General features: G+C 41.6%; 2 protein-coding genes across 15 annotated transcripts in view; one reads left to right on the forward strand and one right to left on the reverse strand.

The window, feature by feature from the left end:
• Positions 1 to 3123, reverse strand: part of SENP1 (SUMO specific peptidase 1) — a 49240-nt gene extending 46117 nt beyond the window's left edge. For 2 of the 6 annotated variants that reach the window (XM_082742173.1, XM_082742169.1), the window contains exons 1-2: positions 1743 to 1868; positions 1068 to 1140 (exon numbers count right to left, since the gene is read on the reverse strand). The gene's annotated coding sequence lies outside the window, so the exon portion shown is untranslated. Of the gene's footprint in view, positions 1 to 1067; positions 1141 to 1742; positions 1880 to 2435; positions 2456 to 3012 lie in introns of those variants that run through there. The other 4 variants (XM_082742172.1, XM_082742168.1, XM_082742171.1 and 1 more) reach the window with 3 other exon arrangements.
• The window catches only part of PFKM (phosphofructokinase, muscle), a 45525-nt gene continuing 22623 nt past the window's right edge, over positions 2084 to 24985 (forward strand). For 2 of the 9 annotated variants that reach the window (XM_082742156.1, XM_082742155.1), the window contains exons 1-3: positions 3219 to 3302; positions 4320 to 4410; positions 5049 to 5171. In XM_082742156.1, coding sequence (XP_082598282.1) covers positions 4329 to 4410; positions 5049 to 5171 — 205 coding nt within the window. In that variant the 5' untranslated portion in view covers positions 3219 to 3302; positions 4320 to 4328. Of the gene's footprint in view, positions 2399 to 3218; positions 3303 to 4319; positions 4411 to 5048; positions 5172 to 21409; positions 21511 to 21827; positions 22170 to 24985 lie in introns of those variants that run through there. The other 7 variants (XM_082742162.1, XM_082742158.1, XM_082742161.1 and 4 more) reach the window with 4 other exon arrangements.

Here is a 24985-nt window from a genome sequence, read left to right on the forward strand (position 1 = left end):
CACCCTTACCATATTTTTAAAAAGATTGAGCCCTCATCAACTTTGGTTTGTTATCAACTTTATCAATCCACTTTAGCAATATCAAGGCTTCAATCTACTAAGGAGACTGGATGCTATTAGGTAATCCATATGGTCGCAAGGAAGTGCCCACATAAAGGAAGCCTGCTTGAGCTTTTCCTGGCACAGCTACAGACTAAGCAGAGTAATCATTTGATACCCAGTCTTGCTGGGGAGGATTCCCAAATAACTTAAGCCTTATATTTAGGCTTCAAGTATGTTTCCCAAATGTTCAACCTAACAAAAGGCTTCTATTTGGAAATTCTCCAGGTTATTCTATCCCCTTCCTCCTTTTTAAATAATTAATTCCCTGGGTTCCCCGTTAAGGGAAAAAATCCCATCAACCAACAAACTAGGAGTGGCTTTCTCACATTTCACTCTTTTGGCTATTTCATAAGTGTCATCACTAGTCTTTTTTGTTGATTTAAGGAAAATGCCAATTTAAAAGCTTGGTGCCCAGTTCAACAATCCCATGTTACTTCTTTTGCATTACTAAGATAGAGGTAAAGAGGGAAGCAAGCAAGAAATTAAAGAATTTTGGAGACTATGTCCAGAGAGGTTAAATGACTTGCCTGAAATCACATAGATGGGGAAAAGGGAAGATAAAAATCCAGGATATCCTAACTCCCAAGAAAATGTGCCTTTAGCAAACACCACAAAACGTGGTATCCTTTAACATATCTTCATTCAAGGATTCATATATTTTGTCAAGATAAAATTCACCTCTTGGGGGTGGTCCTGGGGGGATCGACACTGTTTAATAATTTTAATATTTAAAGCCCCACGTTTACATTTTAATACAAATACATCCACCTTCTTCAGTGTGCTTATGTTACTTTCTTTTTGCCTTTTGCATTTACATTAGAAGAGATATTTTACTCCAAGATTCACCATGAAATTCTGGATCTAGAAACTTTGATGCCACCAAATTCTCACAAGCCTAAGAACTTTTCCCTTTCAAGAAAAGTATTCTGATAACATTTCCTAGTTCACACTGGTCATCAACTTACTAAAAGAATACAAGCTGTTACAGGCATTCAGGTGAAATCAACTTAACAGCTGAACACAAAAGTAACAGGAGATCTGAAAGAAAAAAAAAAGATGGCGAAGTCTTGATGGTAACAGAATGTAACAAGTAGAACAAAACATGTATAAGCTTACAGACAAAGGTGGTTATAAAAGAGAATGTTTACAGTTACCATGAAGTTACTAGAAAGTATGTATTGAGGAGCGCAATTAGCTTTATCCAGGACCAAATGTGGTTAGGATAATTTATGATATGAGAAGGGTGTGGAAGTGATCTTGTGAATCATCCTACTCTGAACTGTGGATATATGTAAGTTTACAGTATATTATCACGTATTTGTTTTTGTTTCTCAAACTTTTACATGTAACCTCTCCCAATCAGACTCTCAACACCTTAACACTTGAACACCTTAAAACACCAAGCATTCAACTGCTTTAGTACACAAACATTTACTGTGCACCAGTTACGTACGTGGTACTAGGGATACAAAGACGAGTAACAACTGGTCCCTGCTGCTGAAACACTGTCTACTGGGAGAAACCAGATCCATCAACAGATACTTATAGCAAGAAAATAAAGCTGGTGCATTGGCAAGAGGCGTGGGAGTCAGGTAAAGAAAAGGAAAGACTTTCAAAGCGGTAGTCAAGAGTTACATCACCTTAGCCTGAAGTGGCAGAACCTGTTTTTTAATCCATGTGCTCCCTCCAGATTTAACTCATCCGACGGGGGACATGAAGACCATGTTTGCAGCAGGGATAATTAATTGCAATCGGGCAAAAATGAAGGGGACTTCTCAAAATAAACACGAAATGAGCCTTCCAAAATTGGGACGAAAGGGAAAACGGGATCTCTAAATTGGAAGAAGGTTGTGGGATCATGCTTAAGAGATGCGTAAGGCTTCACTGCCACTGTCATTTCAAATTCAGTGCCATCTATCTCTCACACAAATTATCTCTCCAAAGGATAAAGATTTAGGAGATAATGTGACCTACTCCATTCAGAAAATCCGATTAGAACAAAGACCCTAAATAAAAAAGGCGGTAGCCTACATAAGGCTTTACATAAACCTCACAAGCATCACCACTCCCCCCAAACAAGTGTCCCAAATGTGAAGTGAAATGACCTTAAAAAGGCTGACTCGAAAGTGATAAAGGAGTGAGTTATTGCCAACAAGATAGTGAAAACACTGCAGAGGCACCGATAAACAGAAATCACCAAGCTCAAGAGAAGCCGGGCACATATCCAGAGAGACCACGTTAGGGTGCAACCGAGAAAGAGACGGTTCAAGGGAATGACCAGGAGGCCATGAGCCAGGTAAGCAAACCGTGGCGGTGAAGGGGCTTTTCATAACCTGGGCAGGAGGGTCCAGCCGTGTCTCTCTGGTGGTGGCACTAGCGAGATCACACCTCAGGGAGATACCACAGAGTGAAAGAGTTGGAGAAATGTTTACGTGAGACGCAGAAGTAGTCGAGAAACACCATTCGGGTCTCAAGAAAGGCGGGAGAAGCAGGTGTTAACAGAAAGCTGAGCTTCCCGGTGAAATCAGCTTTCGCTTGACAGGAGAGACCCTGCCCGGGCGGGAAAGCCCCGAAATCCCCACCGGCCTCTTCCCCACAAGCAGCGCCGGGCGCTGAGACCCGGCCCGCGGTACCGGCAGGGAGACGGCCCCTCCTCGACCCAGGAGAAAGGGGACTGAAGGAACGGCCTCGGGAAGCCTAACTAACGGCCGCCGGCCAGAGCGCGGCCGGTGGAGAGCAGGGGGGAGGGGAGGTGGTCCCAGGGGGCGGGGCAGAGGAAAAAGCGCCGTCCCCACCGCCCTCCCCGCTTCCGCCCAGCCCAGCCCAGGCTGCTGGGCCCGGACCGGCACTGCCTCCCGGCCCAGGCTCCCTCCATCCCCACCCCTCCCCCAGCTTCCCGCCGCCACTCACCGAACCGGAACCGGCTGCTATGCGAAGGGGTTTCCGGCCGGGCGCGGAACGCAAAACCCGGGAACCGCCGCGAACCGGAACAGCCTCCACAACACCGGAAGAGCCTCCCGGTGGCTGCGGAGGGGCGAGGGGGTGGGGCGGGAGGTCAAAGAGCAGAGTTGAGGAACCGGAGAACGCCTGCGCAGTGTGGCCAGGCCTGAGAAGCTCAAGGACCATCTAAGGCTGAACTCATTAATTTCCCTCTTCCCTTTTCAGCGTGGGGTTTTTCTCGTTCCCGTTCTCGGATTACTGTTAGTGTACCCGTCGTCCTTCGCTTTTTTCTGTTCCCTCGATGCCTTTGCGCGCGGTCTTCTGGTTCCGCTCGGCGATTTTTGCTTTCGCTCTGGTTTCCATGGCAGCTTTTCGCTGTGGCCCTCCCTCCACCGGCGGGAACTCGTAGCCGGCTTGACAGATGCAGTCCTGAGGGCTGAATCGAGCTCTGTATCGTGTTTTATTGAGAATCACGGAACGCTGATGCTTGTAGTGGTTGTGGGAAATACTTTACACTAAGTTTCAGGGACGTGAAGTCATTTCCCAGAGTTATAAAGTGCTTGGGAACAGGGAAAAAGTTTCTTAACTTGCAGTCCTGTGTTCTTCACATCACATCATGCTTGATTGCCATTGGGGGCGGGAATGGAAGGATTAGCCCAGGTTAGACTCCGGAAACGTGTAGAACCTTGCAGAACTATGGAGGCGTTTGAGACATGGGCAGAGGTGTGAGGAAAGCTATTTGGGGGTCCACCAGAGATCTACTGTTCCCAGTAAAAATAGAAAAGGACCCAGGTGTCGGCCCTCTGAAGAACTAAATGGCCGTGGTGGTGTTCCTGTGACTGAATGGATTAACATGTAATCGGTGCTCCACTTTCAAAAAGAAAATAATGGGAAGAAATGGGTTTTTTTCATTCAGGCTTTTTGCCAAGTCCTTCAACGTGACCTCTGGACCCAGGCCCTTTCCAGAAGTCTTGGAGAAATGCTTCTGAGTAGGCCCTCCAGACCTCGGAAGTCTGAGCTCAGACTTAAATAAGGGGAACCTCTGGATGCCCTAGCCTTTTACCTGCTCTGGGGAAAAGGAGATGCTTGTTGAATTCAGGGGATCTTGCCCTGCCAAATATATAAAAGGAGATTCTTTGTATCTCTTCATATACTGATACTTTATTTTGTCATGTCCTAAGGCCTTCAGTAGTGGGCGTACCTGATCCATGTCTGTTTTTCCAACTTAACCATTCCACGGTTCTGTTCATATGGCTTAACTCCATCTCTATTTCTAGGAGACAGCCATGCGTAAAGAGGAATTTCATCTGAAATTTTTCATGTGTGTGATTCAGTCTCGCGGGTTAGTCAGGCCTCCTCAGCGCACAGGTACCATTGTCTCCCGGTCATACTCCAGTGAGGGATGGCTTCTCTTGCAGGGAGTTTGAATATAGGATGTGAAGCGTACTAGTCTAATGTAGGTGTTAGGGGCCAACTGACTTTATTCCATCCCTAATATAGTAAAATAGCTGTCTCTGAGCTCTTTTTTAAGAATACAATATATCAGGTGAGATTTGGGGCTCATATGTGGGAATAGGCCCAGGCAGATAAAAAACACAGACCTGGGAGTTGAGGAAGAACAAGACTTATAGCACATGAGCTGGTATTTGATTTCTCTGTGCTTTACGAATCCCTTTCTGGACTCATCTCTCAAAGTCCTTGTTACGACTGTAATTGACAATAAAATCTATAAGATAGAGTCCCAAAGAGAAATGGTTTTCTATTCTACCATAGTCTCAAGGTAGCTAATTACATGTTCTGCTTTTCTCTCTTTTATGTCAAAAGAACAGAACCTTTTTAACGGTAAGATAGTTGTTGAGAAAAGTCATGATTTCTGTAATTTTTCATTGGATCATGGGGGAAAAGGCCCTGGACAGCTAAGAGTTGCAGAGGAAATGAATGAGAATAAGTAGCATTCCCTTCCCTGAATCCCACCTTGAGGGTAACCTAGCGATATTGCTTCTCAGCTGGGGAAGCTTCAACTTCCAGCATGCTTATACAAAAGCCACCACCTGAGACAGACAACTTGAAGTCTCTACATGCTATGGATGATCCAGGCACCATGGAAGGCATACCTGTTTTGAAAAATGGTGAGGCATCTGGTTAAACAAGGGGGTGGGGAGAGGTGGAAAGGAGTATTGGGAAATGAAGTTTATGCATACATTATAAATGAGGATACAACTACCAAATTTGAATTAAGACACGGAGAAAATTTGTGTGTGTGTAGTGGGGGAGACATTGAGAGAGAGAGAGAGAGTAGGCGATCATCTGAGAAACTAGAAACTCTAGAAGAAGAGAGTAGAGCTCTATGAAAAAACATCTTGATTTAATCACTAGTGATTCAGTTGGCTTCCTCATGCCTGTCTGGACTAAGCTAGGGTATCCTGTTATCAGCAACCTGAATCAACAACCTGAAATCCAAAAAATAGATTACATAAAGAAGTTATTATATTACAAAGTGGTTCTAAATATTGTAAAAAATATTCATCTTTAGGAATCCATTTAGTAACAAATTTCTCTTGTATATTTTGAGTAGTGTTTAACTCAAAAACAATTTATATAAGATATCAGAAACATCTACATTTCCTCTCAAGTGAAATACATCTATATTGGAGTCAGTTTACAGCAAACATTTATTGAGTTCCCACTATGTGCCTAATACACTAGAAATAATAGGGACAATGTAAAAATTGTATATAAAGACATAACCTTGTCACTTTTCTAATAGTTTACAGTTTGAAAATGACTTATTGAAGTCCAACTCCCCATATTTGAGGAAGAACTTCAAGTCTAAAATGGTCTTCCTCAAGACATTAACAAGTTCATTGGAGTAATCAGTCTCAGCACCTGTGAAATACATGGCAGTATTTATTCTATTTTTTAGAAAAGATTTTATTTTTATTTATTGGAGAGAGAGAGTGTGTGTCTCTGTACAAGCAAGGGGGAAGGACAGAGAGAGAAGTAGACACCCCCCTGAGCAGGGAGCCCCAAGTGGGTCCTGGGATGGTGACCGGAGCCGAAGGCAGACTCTTAACAGACTGAGCGACCCAGGCACCCCTCAATAATTTTTTCAAACAGTTACTATTCAAAATCATTGTACTAGGCTTAATAAATGAGAAAATGAGCTAGTCACTTTCCCTTTCCCCAAGGAGCCTATGATCAAGAAAGGAGATAGAATGAGAGAGCATGTAGGCGAAGAGCTTAATAGCTTTGGTCCAACATGCTGAATTTCCAAGGAGAATGTCATTGAGAAGTCGGGAAGCGGGGGAGAAGTGGACCTCTTAGGCAGAGTTTTACTTTGGTAGGGTATCACATGGCAAAGTCCTAAGCTTTGAAATGCATAAACTCTAGCTTAATTCGGTCTCATTTTAGTGAACCTAGAGTTAACCATACTTACAAGAAAATGATTTATACACAAGAATATTAACTTATTAAGGTGTTGGAACAATAGATGTCTATATATGACAATTTTGTGTGGTCTGTGTCTCTTTAAGCGACTTGCTTTGCCCATCCATAAATAGCTGCTAGGTATAAGAAGTAAGCCCACCTGGTGGCCCGTCCTACACTTACTTGAATTTGTATAGATTATTTTTTATATACCCTTGTTTTCCCTGCTTTTCCCATTTTCATTTTACTCTATACCTAAAACTCACCTCAGACCCCTTAGCTCTGATGATCCACTTGGAGTCGGTTCTGTGGTTTGAACTCAGCATTATTCCACAAACAAAATTCTGATGTTAACTTCTGCCTTTAAACTCTGAAGCTTGGGACACCTGGGTGGCTCAGTCAGTTAAGCTGCAGTCTTCAGCTCAGGTCATGATCCCAGGATCCTGGGATCCAGTCTCACATCAGGCTCCTTGCTTGGCAGGGAGCCTGCTTCTCTCTCTGCCTCTGCCTGCCACTCTGCCTGCTTGTGTGTGCGCTATCTCTCTCTCTCTCTCTCTCTCTGACAAATAAACAAATAAATAAATATTTAAAAAACAAAACAAAACACTGAGGCTTCTGGTGAGAGCTATAGTGAACCCTTCCAGCTTTCCCCCTAGAGATGGAGAATCAAATGTCTTCCCAATTAGTCCCATTGGGACCTCTGCCTCTCTCCCTGCCTGCTTCCTTTCTTCTTTCCTTCCTCCTTTTTATTCCTTCCAAGAAAATTGAGCATATACTATGTCAGGCACTGTAGTTGGCACTGGGAATAGATAGTAGCAAACAAAACAGGTACATTGCCTACTCTCTTCAAGTTTATAGTCCTGTAGGAGTAAGACAGCCATCACATCATCACACACAGATCATTAGAATGATGCTACTACGGTGAAAATAATGCCACATAATCAGTGGGTAAAAACAGGGTACCTAATCTGGCCGGAGAATTGGAAAAACCCTTTCTAAGGAATACCTGAAAGATGCATATGCATTACCCAGGTAAAGGGGAAAGAAGAGCTTTTTGGAAAAAGGGACAGTAGGATCTGAATTGAGGAGTTTGGCTTATTGGAGGAGCAGAGAAGGCCAGCACAGCTTGGGTTAGAGAAGAGTAGTTGGAGATTGAACTATAAAGATAAGAGCCAAATTACACTGTGCCTTCTAGGTCTTACCACTCCCCCACTATGGGAACTCACTGAAGAGTGACAGGATGTGGCTCCTGGGTTGAGAATGACTTGGAGGGGGCAGGAGGGGTTATGTGCTCTGGCAAGATGGGAAATGCCACCTCCTGGCTCCTCTCCACCTAGGGCATAAGCGAGGAAATGCCATCAAATCTGGTTGGCAGAGATGAGCCCAGAACTACTGATGCCACAGCACCCCAAAACCCTTGCCTGATGTCCCCTTGCTGCTGTCACCCTGAAGATTGCATAGGGACTCCCCACGAGGCTGTGTGTGGACAAGGTGAGCTCTAATCCTGATGGAAAATGGAACATATTTTGTTTCTAATATCACACTTGGCAGGGAAACAGTTGCTGTTACTATCTTCTCTGACTCCTTGCAGCTTAGAATAGACCAGCTCTGCCTGTACTGTGACGAGGCCGACTGCATGTGTGTGTGTGTGTGTGTGTGTGTGTGTGTGTGTGTGTGTGTTTCTCAGCAATGGAGGATCAGTTCCCAACAGAAGGAAGCCATTTGGTCCTGCCTGCACTGGGACACAGCAAGGGGATGAGTCACCTAGGCCCTCAACCTTTGCAAAGAAAGGTGGTTAGAATTCCCAGAGAGCTGAGAGCATGAGATGAGGACCTCCAAAACAAAGGCTCAGGGGGTAACAGTAGCTTTGTGTGCCAGGCTCTGATCCAGCAGATCCAACCACCCACTAGACCCAGAGCCTCTCCTCTGCATATACCTCTCCTGGCCCCTGATGGACAACAAGCCTTGGCAATCTGGGACTCCTGAGATGACTTCTTATTGGGCTGCAAATGAGCAAGTGTACCAGGACAGTAGTGTTTCCGCTTCTGCCCGCTGTGTTACCACTTATCCCTAGAAGCTGAGACCTTACTACCATATTCCTTCCTTCATTTAGACGATCTGTCACCAGGATTGCCCAGTTCCCAGCACTGTTCAGTTCCTTTGACAGTAAGACTGTCAAAACCACCCACATCCTGGTTTATGCAGACCAGGATGCAAAGTTTCTTCAACACTGTGGATGCAACTGATAGATGAAGGTGATTGCTACAGCCCAAGTTTCTTCCAAGCGGGTGTAATTGTTTCCTGCATTAGAGACAAGGTTTTCCATCTATAGATGCTATGTTATAAGTAACCTGAGTGTCTGTACTCTTGTTAAAGGAAAATCAGTGAGAATTCTGCCTCTGTAAAGACTGTCTTAATCTCAGCCTAGTTGCCACTCAGCATTGATCTCCTGGTCCCAACCTACTAGGACCAGCTCCAGAGAACTTGAGTTTTCATGAAACTGAAATGCTCAGGTCTCTTCAACTGTCAACTGAATTGGGAAGATCATTGAGTAAGAAAATAACCATAAGGTTATTTGTCTTCTCTGTTCTGATAGCCCACAAAGCTTACTTCTTTAAGGAAAGAAAATGTTTATCTGGTCCAAGTTTGAGACTACATACCTCAGCTGAAGGGTTTATTTTCCTTTGCCCCACTCAAGACTTGAAGGTGGCACCTTCAACCTATAATGGCGGTTATCTTGTTACCTGTGACCTCTTTCTTGAGCCAGTTTTCCCAGGAACTTGATCCTAATGGGTGAAGATAGGAGTCATCCATGCTTTCTGGCCATGCAAATTTACTTTTCAAGTGATGGTTGTCTTGGACCTCTACAACTTGCAACAATCATTCTCAAACTTTTTTGTGCATCAGAATTACCTGGAGGGCTTGTTAAACCACATAGTTGAACCCCTGTCCCCAGAGTTTCTGATTTAGGAGGTTCCAGGTAGGACCCAAGAATTTGCATTTTTGACAAGCATCCAGGTGATGCTAAATCTGCTAGACTGGAACTGAGAACCATTGTCTTAAGCCAGGGCCCTATGTCAGAAACATTAATATTAGTGGATAGCGGAGGGTGCTCTGTTTCCAGGGGTCATCTTGTCCCAGACAGAGCTAACGATGACTCTTCAGGGCAGACAGTGGTTTTGTGCCCATGTCTAGGGTCTGCCCATAAAGAGCTTCCATTCTGGTGGAGGAAAACAGATTATAGTCAGAGGATGACTAGATGAGATCCAGGAATTGTGTAGAAGCAAGAGGACCAGATAGATATTTGTTTCAACTCAGAAGTTCACACCTACTTGCTGTATGTGTTTCATTTCAACCCACCAAGTCTCTGTTGCCCATTTACAACTCTAGTTCTAGTCCAAAGGAAATCTTGGTCCTCCTTTGTGACACTCCTACCTTGTTCTGCCTCAGGACCTTTGCATTTGCTATTCTCCCTATCTGAAAGCTCTTCCTCTAAAGGGTAGCATGGTTTTCTTTCCCATTCATTCAAACATCCTCCTAGAATGTCATCTCAGCAGGGTTTTTCCAGGCCACCCTATTTAAGATAGCACATTTGTCACTCTGCTTCTTTGCCCTGCTTTATTTTTCTTCAAAGCACTTAACACTATTTATTTTCTTAGAGATCTTATTTATTTGAGAGAGCGCGCAAGAGAGAGCATGAGCAGGGGAGCATGAGCAGGGGAAGGGCAGAAGCAGGCTCCCTGCTGAGCCCTGTGTGGAACTCAATCCCAGGATGCTGGGATCAGGACCTGAGCCCAAGGCAGACACTTAACTGATTGAGCCACCCAGGCCTCCCTTGACTAATTTGTTTATTATCTGCTTTCCTCACTAGAATGTAAGCTCCATGAAGACTGACAAGTTTTTTGTTTTTGTTTTTATTTTTCCAATCCTGGATCCCCTTGAGTCTAGGACAGTGCGTAACATATAATAGGTGCTCTGTATTTGTTGGCTGAATATTGGAAACCTATAGTATGCTGTTTCCTATTCTCTTGGGTGAGAGTCACAGCTGGATGACTACCATGCCTATTTCTCGTTCCTAAATGTCCTGGCGCACATTACTAGCATCATTAACATGATCTTTATCTTCTTCATCATCTTTCCACAGTGGTCTAACTGTAGATCCGTGCCCACTCCCTAGTCATGACACCAATACTGGAGTAGTGAATGGGCTCGTGGGTATGGCATACGCCATCCTCTTAATTGTACCCCATCTGTGCCGGCCTTAGGTAATCCTTGTTAAAGAAATCCTCTGTCTTCATGAACTACTCAGATTCCTGGCTATAGTATCTAGCTTTATCCTGGTTTGGAAGGTACTGTTCCAAACTTTCTGTAACTTCATTTGACTATCCACTCCTTAAGAGGACTAATGGCCACAGCATCATGAACCAGGCACGTTAGAATACCTCAACTGGGTTACCGAAGTGCTCTTCCTATCTAGCTGCTACAGAATTATCTTTAAACATCTTCTGACACTTCTCTCCTCCAGAATACCTTCTTTGTTTTTTTTTTTTTTGAAGATTTTACTTATTTATTTGACAGACAGAGATCATAAGTAGGCAGAGAGGCAGGCAGAGAAAGAGAGAGGAGGAAGCAGGCTCCCCGTGGAGCAGAGAGCCTGATGTGGGGCTCGATCCTAGGATCCTGGGATCATGACCTGAGCTGAAGGCAGAGGCTTTAACCCACTGAGCCACACAGGTGCCCCCAGAATACCTTCTTTTATAATAACTATAACCTTTGCACTTAATCTTCGCCTGGACTTCATGTCAACATCCTCATAGCTAACTAACATATGGAGAGTTCTGGGAAGTACAGGAGAACTTTCTAAATACCTTCCTGTACTCTGAGATTAATATAAAGAATATGCCTTTCATCATTTGGTACCAGGGCATGACCTATAAGGCGAGATATCATATGGGTTTCCTGACATGCTGAAAACAGGAAGACCACCACCGCCAGATAGTACAAGATAGAAGAAAGAGCGGATTTGACCACATGACCTTCTTGGTCCAGATGAACTTTTAGGTTCAGTGCTTTTTTTCCCCCCTCACTCTCTGCCTATCCCCTAAATCCTGAATTTTAGCTACTGACCTCAAGAATTGAATAAAGCTGGTTATGGTTTGGGATAAAGTTCTAGATTTCCATCAGCACCCTAGCTAATTCCCATACTTGAAGATAGCATTAGAATAGGCATAAGTCCCCTTGTGGAGCCCATCAGAGTACTCCAACTTTTTTTTTCTGGTACAAACTCAGGACATTTCAGCTTTCTTCTTTGGAGGAAAGGTCCAGAGTATTCTTTTACAGACCCGTTAATGCTTACCAGCAATGAAAATAATCTTAGAATCAAATTCAGCTGCTGGCTTAAGTTTGGTTACCTGGAGAATGTGTTGGCATCATTTCTTGTTTGTTTGTTGTCTAACTTGCTGTTTTGCTTCTGTGATTATTGGTCCTTAATTCTGCTAAGCTGTGCAATTTACTCCTGACACTTTCCTTAGGCACCCTACCTTGTATGGCAATATTTAGATCCCTTCCGCAATCCCTCTTCTGTAGTCACCATTCTGTGTTTACATGTAGGCTTCGTGCACCAAGAGCCTGCCCTACGGAATGCTTCTCATCCTCCCTGATTAGAGGGGGGAGGGTTAAATGTATGTCATATCTCCTAGAACTGCCCATATCTCAAATATTCTCTCCCATCATCAATTTACCAATAAATTATGTATCCAAATTTTGAAATGTAAGATAAGTCAACCATACCTAGCTAAGATGACCTGACCTTTCTAAGTTGTTCAGTTTCCTTAGAAACTGTATTTGAAATTTAAAAGTTAGTTAATAAACAGAAAATTGGAAAGAGTAAAATGTATTTAAATTAAAATGTATGATTTAAATTAAAGAAAACTCATTTTTAAAGAGCTAATCACTGTTTCATTGTATCATCCATCTCTCTAATACTGAAATATTTGTATCCATTTGTGTCTTACTCTGGAATGGTCCAAATAAACACCACCAAATTCTTACTATCCAGGTTCCTTTTTTTTTTTACTTCATTTACCCTCAAGTAATATGAATGTGTCATAAGAAATTGGTGCATTATATTTGTTAATTGGGGTATTGATTTCTTCAATTATATCTTAGGCCCAGTGAAATGTAAACTCCTTGTGAACCTTTGTTAGTCCCTATAGATTTTAAACTCCAGGAGAGTTTATTATAACTCAGCACTTGGTATAGTGGCTGGCACATAATGAGTCCTCAATAAATAATTATTGAATGTATGAATTAATAATGAATAGGGATTTCTCAAGAATTCTTATTAGGAAGATGTTTACAGCTCTTCTTAATACAATGTGTTTCTTCCATCAGCTATCTCTATTTTGTGTTGGTTTTTACTAGTTAAATTCTCAGAAAATAACATCTTCAAGTTTGAAGATTGCATTAAGATGACCACAAGCAAGGCCTAAGTACTTCTGAGAAAATTCTTCTTTTCTATGGCTTCCACCCGCAACTGACCTGAAGGTGCCTTTTGAGATGATAGTTCCTTGATTTGTGCTTATATAATTTTCCAGGAACTCCTGGAGATGATTGATGCCTGGACAGAAAAAGGAATCTAAAGAATCAAGTGTCTTTGGATAAGACTAGGAGTAACAGTGACATTTCCTTGCTTTTACCTAATTAATGCAATAATTCATTAAGAACACTTTCAATGAAGACTTAAAAGTTGGTTTGGGGTAGGGGACCCTGACTGGCTCAGTTGGTAGAGCATATGACTCTTGATCTTGGGGTTGTAAGTTTGAGCCCCACATCGGGTATTGAGGTTACTTAAAAATAAAATCTAAAAAAAAAAAAAAAATTGGTATTGGGTAGAAAGGGTAGAGAATTGATCATCTCTCATATTTAAACCTTTATGTTGGAGTTAGAATGCTGTAGGAAGCTTTTCTAACTTTTCCTTTTCTAAAACTTTTTAACATCTTTATTGAGATATAATTCACAGATCATAAAATTCACCCATTTAAAGTGTATAATTTGAACATTGGCATTCCAAACGGATTCCTCATAAGTAGCTTACAAGTTACCACTCCATCCTAGCAATAAGTAAAAGTAAAAAGACTGAAAAATTAACAATTCTCCTTGGATCCATAAGAAACAGGGAGGACACAGGGAAGACTGCTAGCCCCAAATCTGAGAGACAGACAGGCAAGTACAATTCATCATGGCTTACTAGAGCAGAGACCCATGAGTGGAAACCTTCTTGGAATTAGTGATGGGGTAGGAAGCCCGAATTGTAATTAACTAATTTCTGGAGACAATTCTGAGAGTTAAAAACTGCAGAGGGACCCAGTCAAAGGGAGTCCCCACAATATTGTGAGATTTACTTTCAGGAGCTCAACCAGATTCTCATAGTAAATATCAGAGAAAGCCCCCTGAGACTTCCAACAAGGTGAGGAGAAAAGGAACTATCTGAAATAAACCAGAGCATTCTTTCCTGGTCAACAAGCCCTGCCTTCAGAGGAAACTAACCAGGGCTTAATTTACTGGGTTGTCATCAGAGTCTAACCTACCCGAGGGAGAGAAATACCCAACTCCAGCCCACTCTAGCCATTCTGGCCCTGGGTGAAAAACCTGAGAAATGTCTGTGAAGTTCATAGTCTAGGGGCAGAAGCTGGAATCTAATCATAGGACTGTCGATGCTTCCTCTCCCCACCACATCTTACCACCACATTGGACTGTAGACTAAAGGCCTATTGACGGCACTTCCTTTTGCCCATTACATCATGTCTGGCTGTCAAGAAAAATTACAAGACATATAAAAAGGCAAAAAACACAAATTGAAGAGGCAGAGCAAACATCAGAATCCAACATAGCAGGGCATCTAGCCATTTTAAACACCTATGAATAATGTGCTTAGGATTCTAGTGAAAAAAAATAGCATGCGAAACAGAAGAGCAATGTAAGCAGACAGATGGAAATTCTAAGAAAGAGCCAAAAAGAAATGCCAGAGATTAAAAAAAAAACATGATAATAGAAATGAAGACTGTCTTTGGTGTTAGTACACTGGACATGGCTGAGAAGAGACTAAGAACTAAAGATTGTATGAATACAATTCTCAAAAACCAAAAAGAAAAGAAAAGAAATATTGAGGAAAACAGAACAGAGTACCCAAGGACTGTGGGACAAATACAGCAGATGTAACATACACAAAATGGGAATACCAAAGGGAGGAAAGAAAGGTAAAGGAACAGAGGAAATATTTGAAACAATAATGACTGAGAACTTCTCCAAATTAATGTCAGACATCAAACCATAGATCCAGGTAGCTCAGAGATATATGCCAAAAATAAAGACAAAAACCCTTACATGTAGGCATATCATTTTCAAACTACAGAAAATCAAAGATAAAGTACCAAAAGAAGCCAGAAGAAAAAACACCTTACCTATAGGAGAACAAAGATAAGAATTGCATCTGACCTCTCCTCAGAAACCATGCAACCAAGAAGAGCATGGAGGGAAACATTTGAAATGTTGAGAGAAAAAAATCAACCTAAAATTCTGTACCCTGAAAAATTATCCTGTGAAAGTGAAGATATGGACTTTCTCAGACAAATTGAGGGAATCTGTTGCCAGTAGACCTGCCTTGTAAGAAATGTTAAATAAGTTTTAGAGAGAAGAAACACAACATGGGTCTGAAACTTGGATCTACACAAAGAAAGGAGGAGCATCAAAAAAATGAATGCATGGGATGCCTGGGTGGCTCAGTCAGTTGAGCATCTGCCTTCAGCTCGGGCCATGATCCTGGGGTCCTGGGGTCAAGCCCCACATCCCACATTCCCTGCTCAGCGGGAAGTCTGCTTCTCCCTCTTCCGTGGAGTGTGTTCCCTCTCTTGCTTTGTCTCTCTATGTCAAATAAATAGGATCTTAAAAAAAATTTTTTTTAAATGAATACATGAAGATAAAGCAAAAAGAATTATATTTCTTATTCCTAGTTGATCTCACAGATAATAACTTGTTCAAAATAATAATAGCAACAATGTAGTCAATTACATAAACTCACATACATCTATGCAGTTTACTCTTGAACAATTTGGGGGTGAAGGGCACAGGTGAAAATCTATGTGTAACTTTTGATTTCCCCAAAACTTAATCACGAATAGCCTACTGTTGACTGAAAGCCTTATCAATAACAATTGACATCTTTTGTATGTTTTATGTATTACATACTGTATTCTCACATTAAAGTAGGCTACAGAAAAGATAATGTTATTAAGAAAGCCATAAGTAACAGAAAATACATTTATAGGACAGTAAAAAAAAATTGCACATAAGTGGATCAACATAATTCACGCCAGTGTTGTTCAAGGGTGGGTTGTATACACCTATGTTATGTTTATATATAAGTAAAATGAATGACAGCAATGATACAAGGAATGGGAAGAAGGAATTTGGATTATTTTCTTATTATAGGTATTCACACCACATGTGAAGTGGTATAGTGCTATTTGAAAGTGGACTTGGATTAGTTGTAAGTGAAATATTGCAAACTCTAGGGCAACCACTAAAAAGGTAAGAGTATTACTGATATGCTGGGAAAGGAGAATGCAATCGTATAAAATGTTCAAGTAAAACCACAAAAGGCATGGGCGCCTGGGTGGCTCAGTGGGTTAAAGCCTCTGCCTTAGTCTCAGGTCATGATCCCAGGGTCCTGGGATCGAGCCCTGCATCGGGCCCTCTGCTCAGCAGGGAGCCTGCTTCCCCTTCTCTCTTTGCCTGCCTCTCTGCCTACTTGTGATCTCTGTCTGTCAAATAAATAAATAACATCTTTAAAAAAAAAAGAAACCACAAAAGGCAGAAAAAAGAGTGGAAGACAAAAATAGGAACAAAGAACAAGGGCAAAAATAGAAAACAGTTAATATGGTAGATGTTAATCCAACTGTATCAATAATCACTTTGGAATGTCAATGGTCTAAATGTATCAATTAATAACTAGATTGTAAGAGTGAATCAAAAACATGACCCAACTATATGTTTTCCATAAGAAACCCACTATAAATGTAAAGATACATATAGATTAAAAGTAGAGGGAGAAAAATATATCATGCTAAAGCTAATTTTTAGAAAGCAGTAGTAGATCTATAATTTCAGACAGAACAGACTTCGAAGTAAGGAAAGTTATCAAAGATGAAAGGCATTGCATAATGATAAAGGGGTCATCTCTAAAAAGATATAACTGTCCTTAATGTGTATGTGTCTAACAATACAGCATCAAACTACCTGAGGCAAAAACTGGTAGCAGTGAAAGGGGAAAGAGAGAAAGAGATTCACCATTAGAACTGGAGATTTCAACACTCTTCTTTCTGGAAGCAACAGATTCAGGAGGCAGAGAATAGGCAAAGGCATAGTTGAACTCAACATCATCATCAAACAAATTAAATAAATGACGTCAACAGTTCATCCAACAATAGCAGAACACACATTTTTCTCAAGCTCACATGGAACATTCACCAGGATAGCCCACATTCTGGGCCATAAAATACACCTTATCTAAAGGAACAGAAATCCACGGGGCACCTGGGTGACTCAGTTGTTAAGCGTCTGCCTTCAGATCAGGTCATGATCCCAGGGTCCTGGAATCAAGCCCCACATGGGGCTCCTCGCTCAGCGGGAAGTCTGCTTCTCCCTCTGCCACTCCCCGTGCTTGTGTTCCCTCTCTCGCTGTGTCTCTCTCTGTCAAATAAATAAATAAAATCTTAAAAAATAAATAAATAGACGGGGCGCCTGGGTGGCTCAGTGGGTTAAGCCTCTGCCTTAGTCTCAGGTCATGATCCCAGGGTCCTGGGATCGAGCCCTGCATCGGGCCCTCTGCTCAGCAGGGAGCCTGCTTCCTCCTCTCTCACTGCCTGCCTCTCTGCCTACTTGTGATCTCTGTCTGTCAAATAAATAAATAAAAATCTAAAAATAAATAAATAAAAATTAAAAAAAAAATAAATAAATAGATCAACAGAATTCCTACAATGTCTGCTCTCAGACCATGATGGAATTAAACTAGAAATCAGTAACAGAAAGATAACTGTGAGGATATATGAGATTTAAACAACACATAAATCATACATAGGTCAAAGAAGTTTAAATTTTCAAAAGAAATTTAAGAATATTTTGAACTAAATGAAAATGAAAACACAACTTAGCAAAATTTACTGGATGCAGTGGGAGCAGTGCTTAAAGGGAAATTTATAATATTGAATGCATGTAAGAGAAAGGAAGAAGGTCTAAAATCAATAATTGAAGTTTCCAACTTGGGAAACCATTAGAGAAGAGCACATTGAATCCAAAGAAAAAGAGAGAGAGAGAGAGAAAATAAGAATTAGGCCAGAAATTGGTGTAATTTCAGCCTATGTCATGATCTCAAGGTCACGAGGTTCAGCCCTGCATCTCCCTCTTTGCTGTGTGTGGAACCTGCATAAGATTCTCTCTCTCTATGTCTTCCTCTGACCTTTCCTCCCGCAAGGGAAAGAAAAAAAAAAAAAAAGAAAAGAGAGCAGAAATCAACAAAACTTTTGAAAAGAAAAAAAAAATCAATGAAACCACAAGCTGGTTCTTCAAAAAGATCAATAAAACCTATAAGCCTTTAATGAGGCTAAATAAGGAAAAAAGAGAGAGGACACAAATTATTACTATCAGAAATAAAAGAGGGGATGTCACTACAGATTCCAGGGACATTAAAAGGATAATAAAAGAATATTCTGAACAAATCTGTGCCCACAAATTTAATAACCTAAATGAAGTGGACCAATTCCTTGAAAGACACAGTGTTTCAAAACTCATACAAGAAGAAATAGGTGACTCGAATAGTCCTAAATCTATTAAAGAAATTGAACTAATAATAACTTTTCAAAAAAATTAATAACTTGTCAAAAAGAAAGCACCAGTCCCAGGTATATTCCTGGTGAATTCTGTCAAACATTTAAGGAAGAGATTTTGCCAGTTTTCTACAATCTCTTTCAGAAGACAGAAGCAGAGAAAAAACTTCTAAATCATTCTGTGAGCCAGCATGACATTAATACCAAAACCAGAAAAAGACTTTAAAAGAAAAGATTACTACAGATCAATATTTCTTATGACGTAAGTGGAAATTTCTTTTCTATCTCTTAAATATAAAATGCAAAACTATACAATTCCTGGAAGATAATATAGGACAAAACCTAGTTGACCTTGGGGTATGGTGATGCCTTTTTAGATGCAATTCTGAAGATATTATTCATGGAAGAAATACAGTGGACGCTTGAACAACACAGGTTTGAACTATGGAGGTCCACATATACACAGACTTTCTATGGTACTGTAAACATATTTTCTCTTCCTTATGGCTTTCTTAATAACATTTCCTTTTCTCTAGCTCACTTTATTATAAGAATAAAGTATATAATACATGCAACATACAACATACATGTCAATCAACTGTTTATGTTGTTGGTAAAGCTGCCTGCCAGTCAACAGCACGCTGTTAGTACAGTTGGCCCTTGGACAACATGGGGCTTCAGGGCACCAACCCCTTGTGCAGTTGAAAATCAGCCTATTAACTTCTGACTCCCCACAAATTTAACTACTGTTAGTGGTAACTATTAACTATGCACAAGGAAACCCATGCAGTTCAAACCCATGTCGTTTAATTAAGTTTTTGGGAAGCCAAAATTTATACATAGCTTTTTAGACTGCATGGGGTTCCTCTTATTATTAAAGTGCCAACTACAATTGATAAACTCAACTTCATTACATTGAAAGCCTGTCATTCAGTGGAATATAGTATGTTCATAGGGCTTTGCAGTCATTTTAAGTTTAGGGCATTTCCATCACCCACAGAAGAAATCCTGTCCTCATTAGCAGTCACTCCTCATTTCCCCATAGCCCCAGGTAACTGCTAATCTACTCTCTGTCTCTATAGATCTGCCTGTTCTGGACTTTTCATATAAATAGTATCATATGGTATTGGTCTTTTGTGAATAGCTTCTTTCACCTAGCATAATGTTTTTAAGGTTTATCCATTTTATAGCATGTATCAGTACTTCATTTTCTTTTATTGCCAAGTAATATTCTATTGTATGGACATGCCACATTTTCATCAGTTGGTAGACGTTTGGCCTATTTGTACTTTTTGCCTATGATAAAGCTGCTATGACCATTGGTGTACACATTCATATGTGTGTGTCTGTGTGTGTTTGTACATATGTTTTCATTTTCCTTGGCTGTATACCTAGGAGTGGAATTGCTAAGCCATATGGTAACTCTGTTTAACACAAGGAATTGCCAAACTGTTTTCCATAGTGACTATATAATTTTACATTTATACCAGCAATACACAGGGTTCCAGTTTCTCCAGGTCCTTTCCAATACTTGTTACCCCCCCCCCTTTTTTTTAAATAGTCCTTCTAATAGGTGTGAGTTGAATCTCATTGTGGTTTCAATTTGCATTTTCCTAGTGATTGGTAATGTTGAGCATCATTTTATGTGCTTATTGGTTATTTGCATATTTTACTTAGAAAAATGTCTCTGTAAACCTTTGCCTATTTTTTTGTGTTTTAATATTACAATTTTATTAGATATTTCATTGAACAAAGTATGCTTTTTAAATGAGTAGACTTTGTTAGAGAAGTTCTAGGCTTACAGAAAATTGAGCAGATTGTACAGTTTCCTCTCCCATGGTCAGTTTCCATTTATTACTACTTGAATCAGTATGGTCCATTTGTTACAAAGGTAAGCCAATATTGATACATTATTATTAGCTAAAGTCCATAGTTGATATTAAATTTCACTTTGTGTTATAAGTTCTATGTCTTGACAAATACATAATGTCATGTATCCAACATTATAGCATCATGGAGAGTAGTTTTACTGACCTAACAATGCCTTGTGCTTCACTTATTACTCCTTCTCTACTCCCAGCCCTAGACAACCATTGATCTTTTTGCCATCTCTATAGTTTTACCTTTTCCAGAATGTCATTTCCTTGAAATCATACAGTATGTAGCATTTCCAGACTGGCTTCTTTGACTAAGCAATATATATTTTAAGTTTCCTCTCTGCCTTTTCATGGCTTGATAGGTCATTTCTTTTTATTGTTAAATAATATTCCATTGAATTGATATACCACAATTTATCCATTCACCTTTTGAGGGACATTTTGGTTGCTTCCAGTTTTGGGCAATTATGAATAAGCTGTTATGAACATATGTGTGCAGGTTTCTTTGTGGGTCTAGTTTTTGGTCCATTTGCATAAATACTTAGAGGAGTACGATTGCTGGAATATAATAAGGTTATATTCAGTTTTGTAAGAAATTGCCAAACTGCCTTTTAAAATAATTGTACCATTTTGCATTCCCAACAAAAGATTAGGGTTCCTGTTGCTCTACATTCTTGTCAGCACTTGGTATTGTCAAGGTTTGTTTGTTTGTTTTTTGCTTTTTAGATGCCAGCCATTCTGATATGTAGTATATCTCACTGTTTTAATTTGTGGCTCTCGAATGAGAATGCTGTGGACCATCATTTTGTATGATTATTTGCCATCTGTATATCTTCACTGGTGAGGTATCTGTTCAGACTTTTTGCCCATTTTTGAACTGGGTTATTGTCCTTTTATTATCGAATGGGAAGAGTTATTTACATATTCTGGAAACCAGGCCCTTATCACATATATGATTTGCAAATTTTCTATCCTATTCTATAGGTCGTCTTTTGATGGTAACATTTGCACCACAAAAGTTTTCTGTATTCCAGTGCCTTCATTTTAACTCTTACTAATTGCAGCCAGAATATACAGGGGCAGAAACAAAAACAAGTAAGAGGAAGAGCAGTGGGAAGAGCCAGGAGAGGAGAGACGCCTTCGGAGAGGCATTGCCACAAAGCCCTGGGTGGAGAGAGGAAGGAATAAAGAGGACGGAAGAAAAGAGGCGTCTTTAGTTCTGGCCCAAGTTCCCGCGGTGGATGCCGTTTGCTTTGTAGCCCCCCGGATTTTCTCTGAGAAAGGTACATACATGTAAAAGGAGTTTTTGAGGTCCTTCTAAAGAAAATACCGGTGTTCAACGTTCCTCCAGGGCAGGGGCTCTATTTCCTTTACCTTTTCATCCCTAAGCACCTAACACAAACCCCGGCAGAAAGACTTTCCGTAAATGTTTAGAGAGGGGGAAAGGTGAGAGAAAACGCATCGGGCCGTTCGGGGAAGTTGACTCGTTGTGGAGGGTGTTTGAATGCAGGGCGTCTCAGTCCGTCCCCGCTAGGAACAAGTTGTCTCCAAGAACAACCCGGGAGGCAACTAAATAATTTCTGACTCCCACTGTGTACAGGAGCTGAGGGTTCCCAAGACAGAGATGGGGACCCGAGAACCTTCTGTGGAGTGACGAGACTAAGCTGATGCCATATCTGAGCCGTTCTTGGGAGAAGGAGGGACGGGAGGAGAAAGGGGAGAGGGAGGAGGTGGAGCCTCGGGAGCAGCATCAGCCAGTGGAGGTTGGGCAGCCTCGCTTTCCCCTCCCTTGGTGCCTCCACCTGGCTCCTCCCCGCGGTCGCCAAGCTCCCCTCCCCCTTCCCCAAGGACAGTCTGCGAGGAAGCCGTGGCGGAGGAGAGCTGAGACTAAAAGGCAAGAGGGGCCCTTGGGTAAAGACCCAGGGGGAAAGCTGAGAGCGAGGTGGGGATCCCTGTGCTGGGAGGAGGCGGTGGGGAGAACTGGAAGGAGCGAATGGGAAAAGAAGAGGTGGTATGGCATGTGAAGCTGGAGGGAAGAGGGGGGATGGGTAGGGCCGTCCTGAAGAATCCTAGCTCTTGGGCTCAGCTCCCTCTGCTTGCACGCGCAGCCCCCATCCATCCCTGGGAACCAGTACTGCTGGACCTCGTTGCCCTTGGCTGCCTGACTCCTATCCTGGCACGTGTCCAATTCAAATCAGTGCACCTGTGATGTTGTCTCCCTGTATTTCTCCCTCCCGCACGCTTATCTACACACGTGGGATTTTATATTTAGATTTTATGCCTGTGTTTCTACGTGTGTGTCACTGTGAATCTGTAAGGATGCTTATAGATGAATCTGCGTACATTTGGTATTCCGTGCCTTTATAACTGGTTTAGAGATGCAGAAGAATCTGAGCTGTGTTTGCAGGTCAGCACTCCTAACCTTCCCCCTTGTTACGGTGAATTCTCTCCCTCAGGGAAGCCCCCAGGGGTGAAAGATCAGAGTGTGGGTTTGTAAGTGAGGAGCTCCCAGGGTGAATGAGAGGAATAAACTCAAGGGAAATAGGATCAGCATACTCAACGTTTTGTTCTTCTGTTCCCCAATTTATGCCTTCCTATTTGCACTAGCTAGTTAGTCTTTCTTTTTTTGAGAATGGCAGAAAATTGAACATGAACACTCTAGTTATTAGGAGAGTGTCTCCATCCATGTCTGTTTATTGTATTTCTTTCACTGTTTGTCATTATATGCTTTTTAAAGTCCTATTTGTATGTGTTAGAAATAGAGTATGGAGCTATGTATCTAAGCATATTAAATAAAAGTTTTCATATGCCTGTGTGCATTTTGTATTGTTTGTCAGTTCCCTAATGCTTTCAGTAATGATTTATTGAACTGTGATGTGCACAGACTTCACCAGGCTTTGGAAAGCTGTGGAGAGTTTTTTAAAAATGAACATGATCTCTCCCTGGAGGATTGTTCAGTCTAGTTAGGGAAAATGGCTTATAGCAATCATCTATCCCGGGGTCTGCAAACACTTTTTGTAAAAGGCCAGATAGTAAATATTTTAGTCTTTGCAGGCTATCTGGTCTCTGTCACCATAATCTACTTGGTTATGGTAGTCAGAAACAGCCATAAGATGATGTGTGAAAGAATGAGAGTGGTATGGATAATGAAATTTTAATTTCATGCAATTTCAACATGTCATGAAATTGTTTTTTCAACCATTTAAAAACATGAAAACGTTTCTTAGTTTGCTGCCATATGAAATCATAGAAGGGGCTAGATTTGGTCCATGTGCTATATAGCTTGCTGACTCTTGATCTAGTCCAACCTTCTTTTCAATATATGAGAAGCAATTTAAATACCACATAGGGGCGCCTGGGTGGCTCACCCGGGTAAGCAGCTGACTCTTAATTTCTGCTCCAGTCATGATCTCTGGGTCCTGTGATCTAGCCCCAAGATGGGCCCTGCCCTCAGCAGGGAGTCTGCTTGGGATTCTCTTTCCCTCTGTCCCTCCCCATTGTGTTCTTTCTCTCTCTCTCTCAAATAAATAATAAATTTTTAAAAATCACATAAAGTAGTGATTAAATGCTAAATGAATGATCCAGTACCAGGCAATATGTGATGAGAGGAAGTCCCAAAAGAAACTCCTTGACCTGTGAGGTTGTCAGTGAAGGCTTAATAGACTTAGTATTAATAAGGTTGTGACTAGGACTGGTCTTAAATGATGGACTGGGCTATCGATCTGGGGAAAAGGGCCTGGGTGGCTTTCTGGATGCGGGATCAGTGTGCCCAAGTACACACGTGGGGAGGAGCAAAGTAATGTTCAGGTGATGATGGAGCAGGAAATTCCTGGGAGCAAAGGTTGAAGCGGTAGGCAAGGGCCAGATCATGGAAGCTTGGACCGCTGACTCAAGAAGCAAGCACAGATCACGTGTAGTTTGTGAGGCTCTGTGTCCCTTAATAATACTATGTGTGTTTGTGTAGGTGTGTCTTCATGAGTGTCCTGTTGCATGTATTTTATGGACACGTGTGTGGATTTGTGTGTTGATGTGTGTCTTTATCAGCAGCTCCCCTCCCCTGATTTCCCCAGATTCAGAGCAGAAATAGGAGCTGTGCTTAAAGGTCATTAGGCCCCGTTCAGGTGAATGCATCCTCTCTCCACTGAGGCCCCAGGGTCCGCCGACCTTCTGTGGAGGTTTGTTTTGTGTCTCTGATAGAGTGGACAAGGGAAACAAACAGAGGGAGAGCAGCTATTGTAGGCAGTTCCGGTGGAGAGAGGCAGCCAGGATCGCACAGAAGAGAAGGGTAAGGGCAGATAGAAGGGAGAAGAAAAGGATTTGGCAACCATTCTGACTCTGAGAGTAAGGAGGAGATAAATTTAAAAATTGAGGTTTTAGCCTGGGTAACCGGGAGAGTGATGATTCTGTTGACATTTTAAGGATATGAAAGCGTGTCTTGCGTGTTCCTGTGAGAGAGAGAGATAAGACTTGCAGACAAAAATAGGAAGGTGGTCACATGTCATGTGTCCCTATCCCTGCAAATGTGGCGATGATTCTGTTACTCTTCCCGCCGGATAACGTGTGTGAGGTGCAAGGCCTGAAGGGGAGTCAGGAGATGCTCAGGAGGCAGGGAGCCTGAGAGCACGAGAGAAGCCCTGGAATGTCTTTACCGTCCCTGAGCCTGAAGCATTGATTTGTGCAAGCTCAAATGTGCATGTTAAACCTCAAACTCTAGCTCCAGCTTAGCTCGATTCCATACAACTGAACCCTGATCTTCAC

This window comes from Mustela nivalis, assembly GCF_964662115.1.
Source record: "Mustela nivalis genome assembly, chromosome: 7".
NCBI lineage: Eukaryota > Metazoa > Chordata > Mammalia > Carnivora > Mustelidae > Mustela > Mustela nivalis.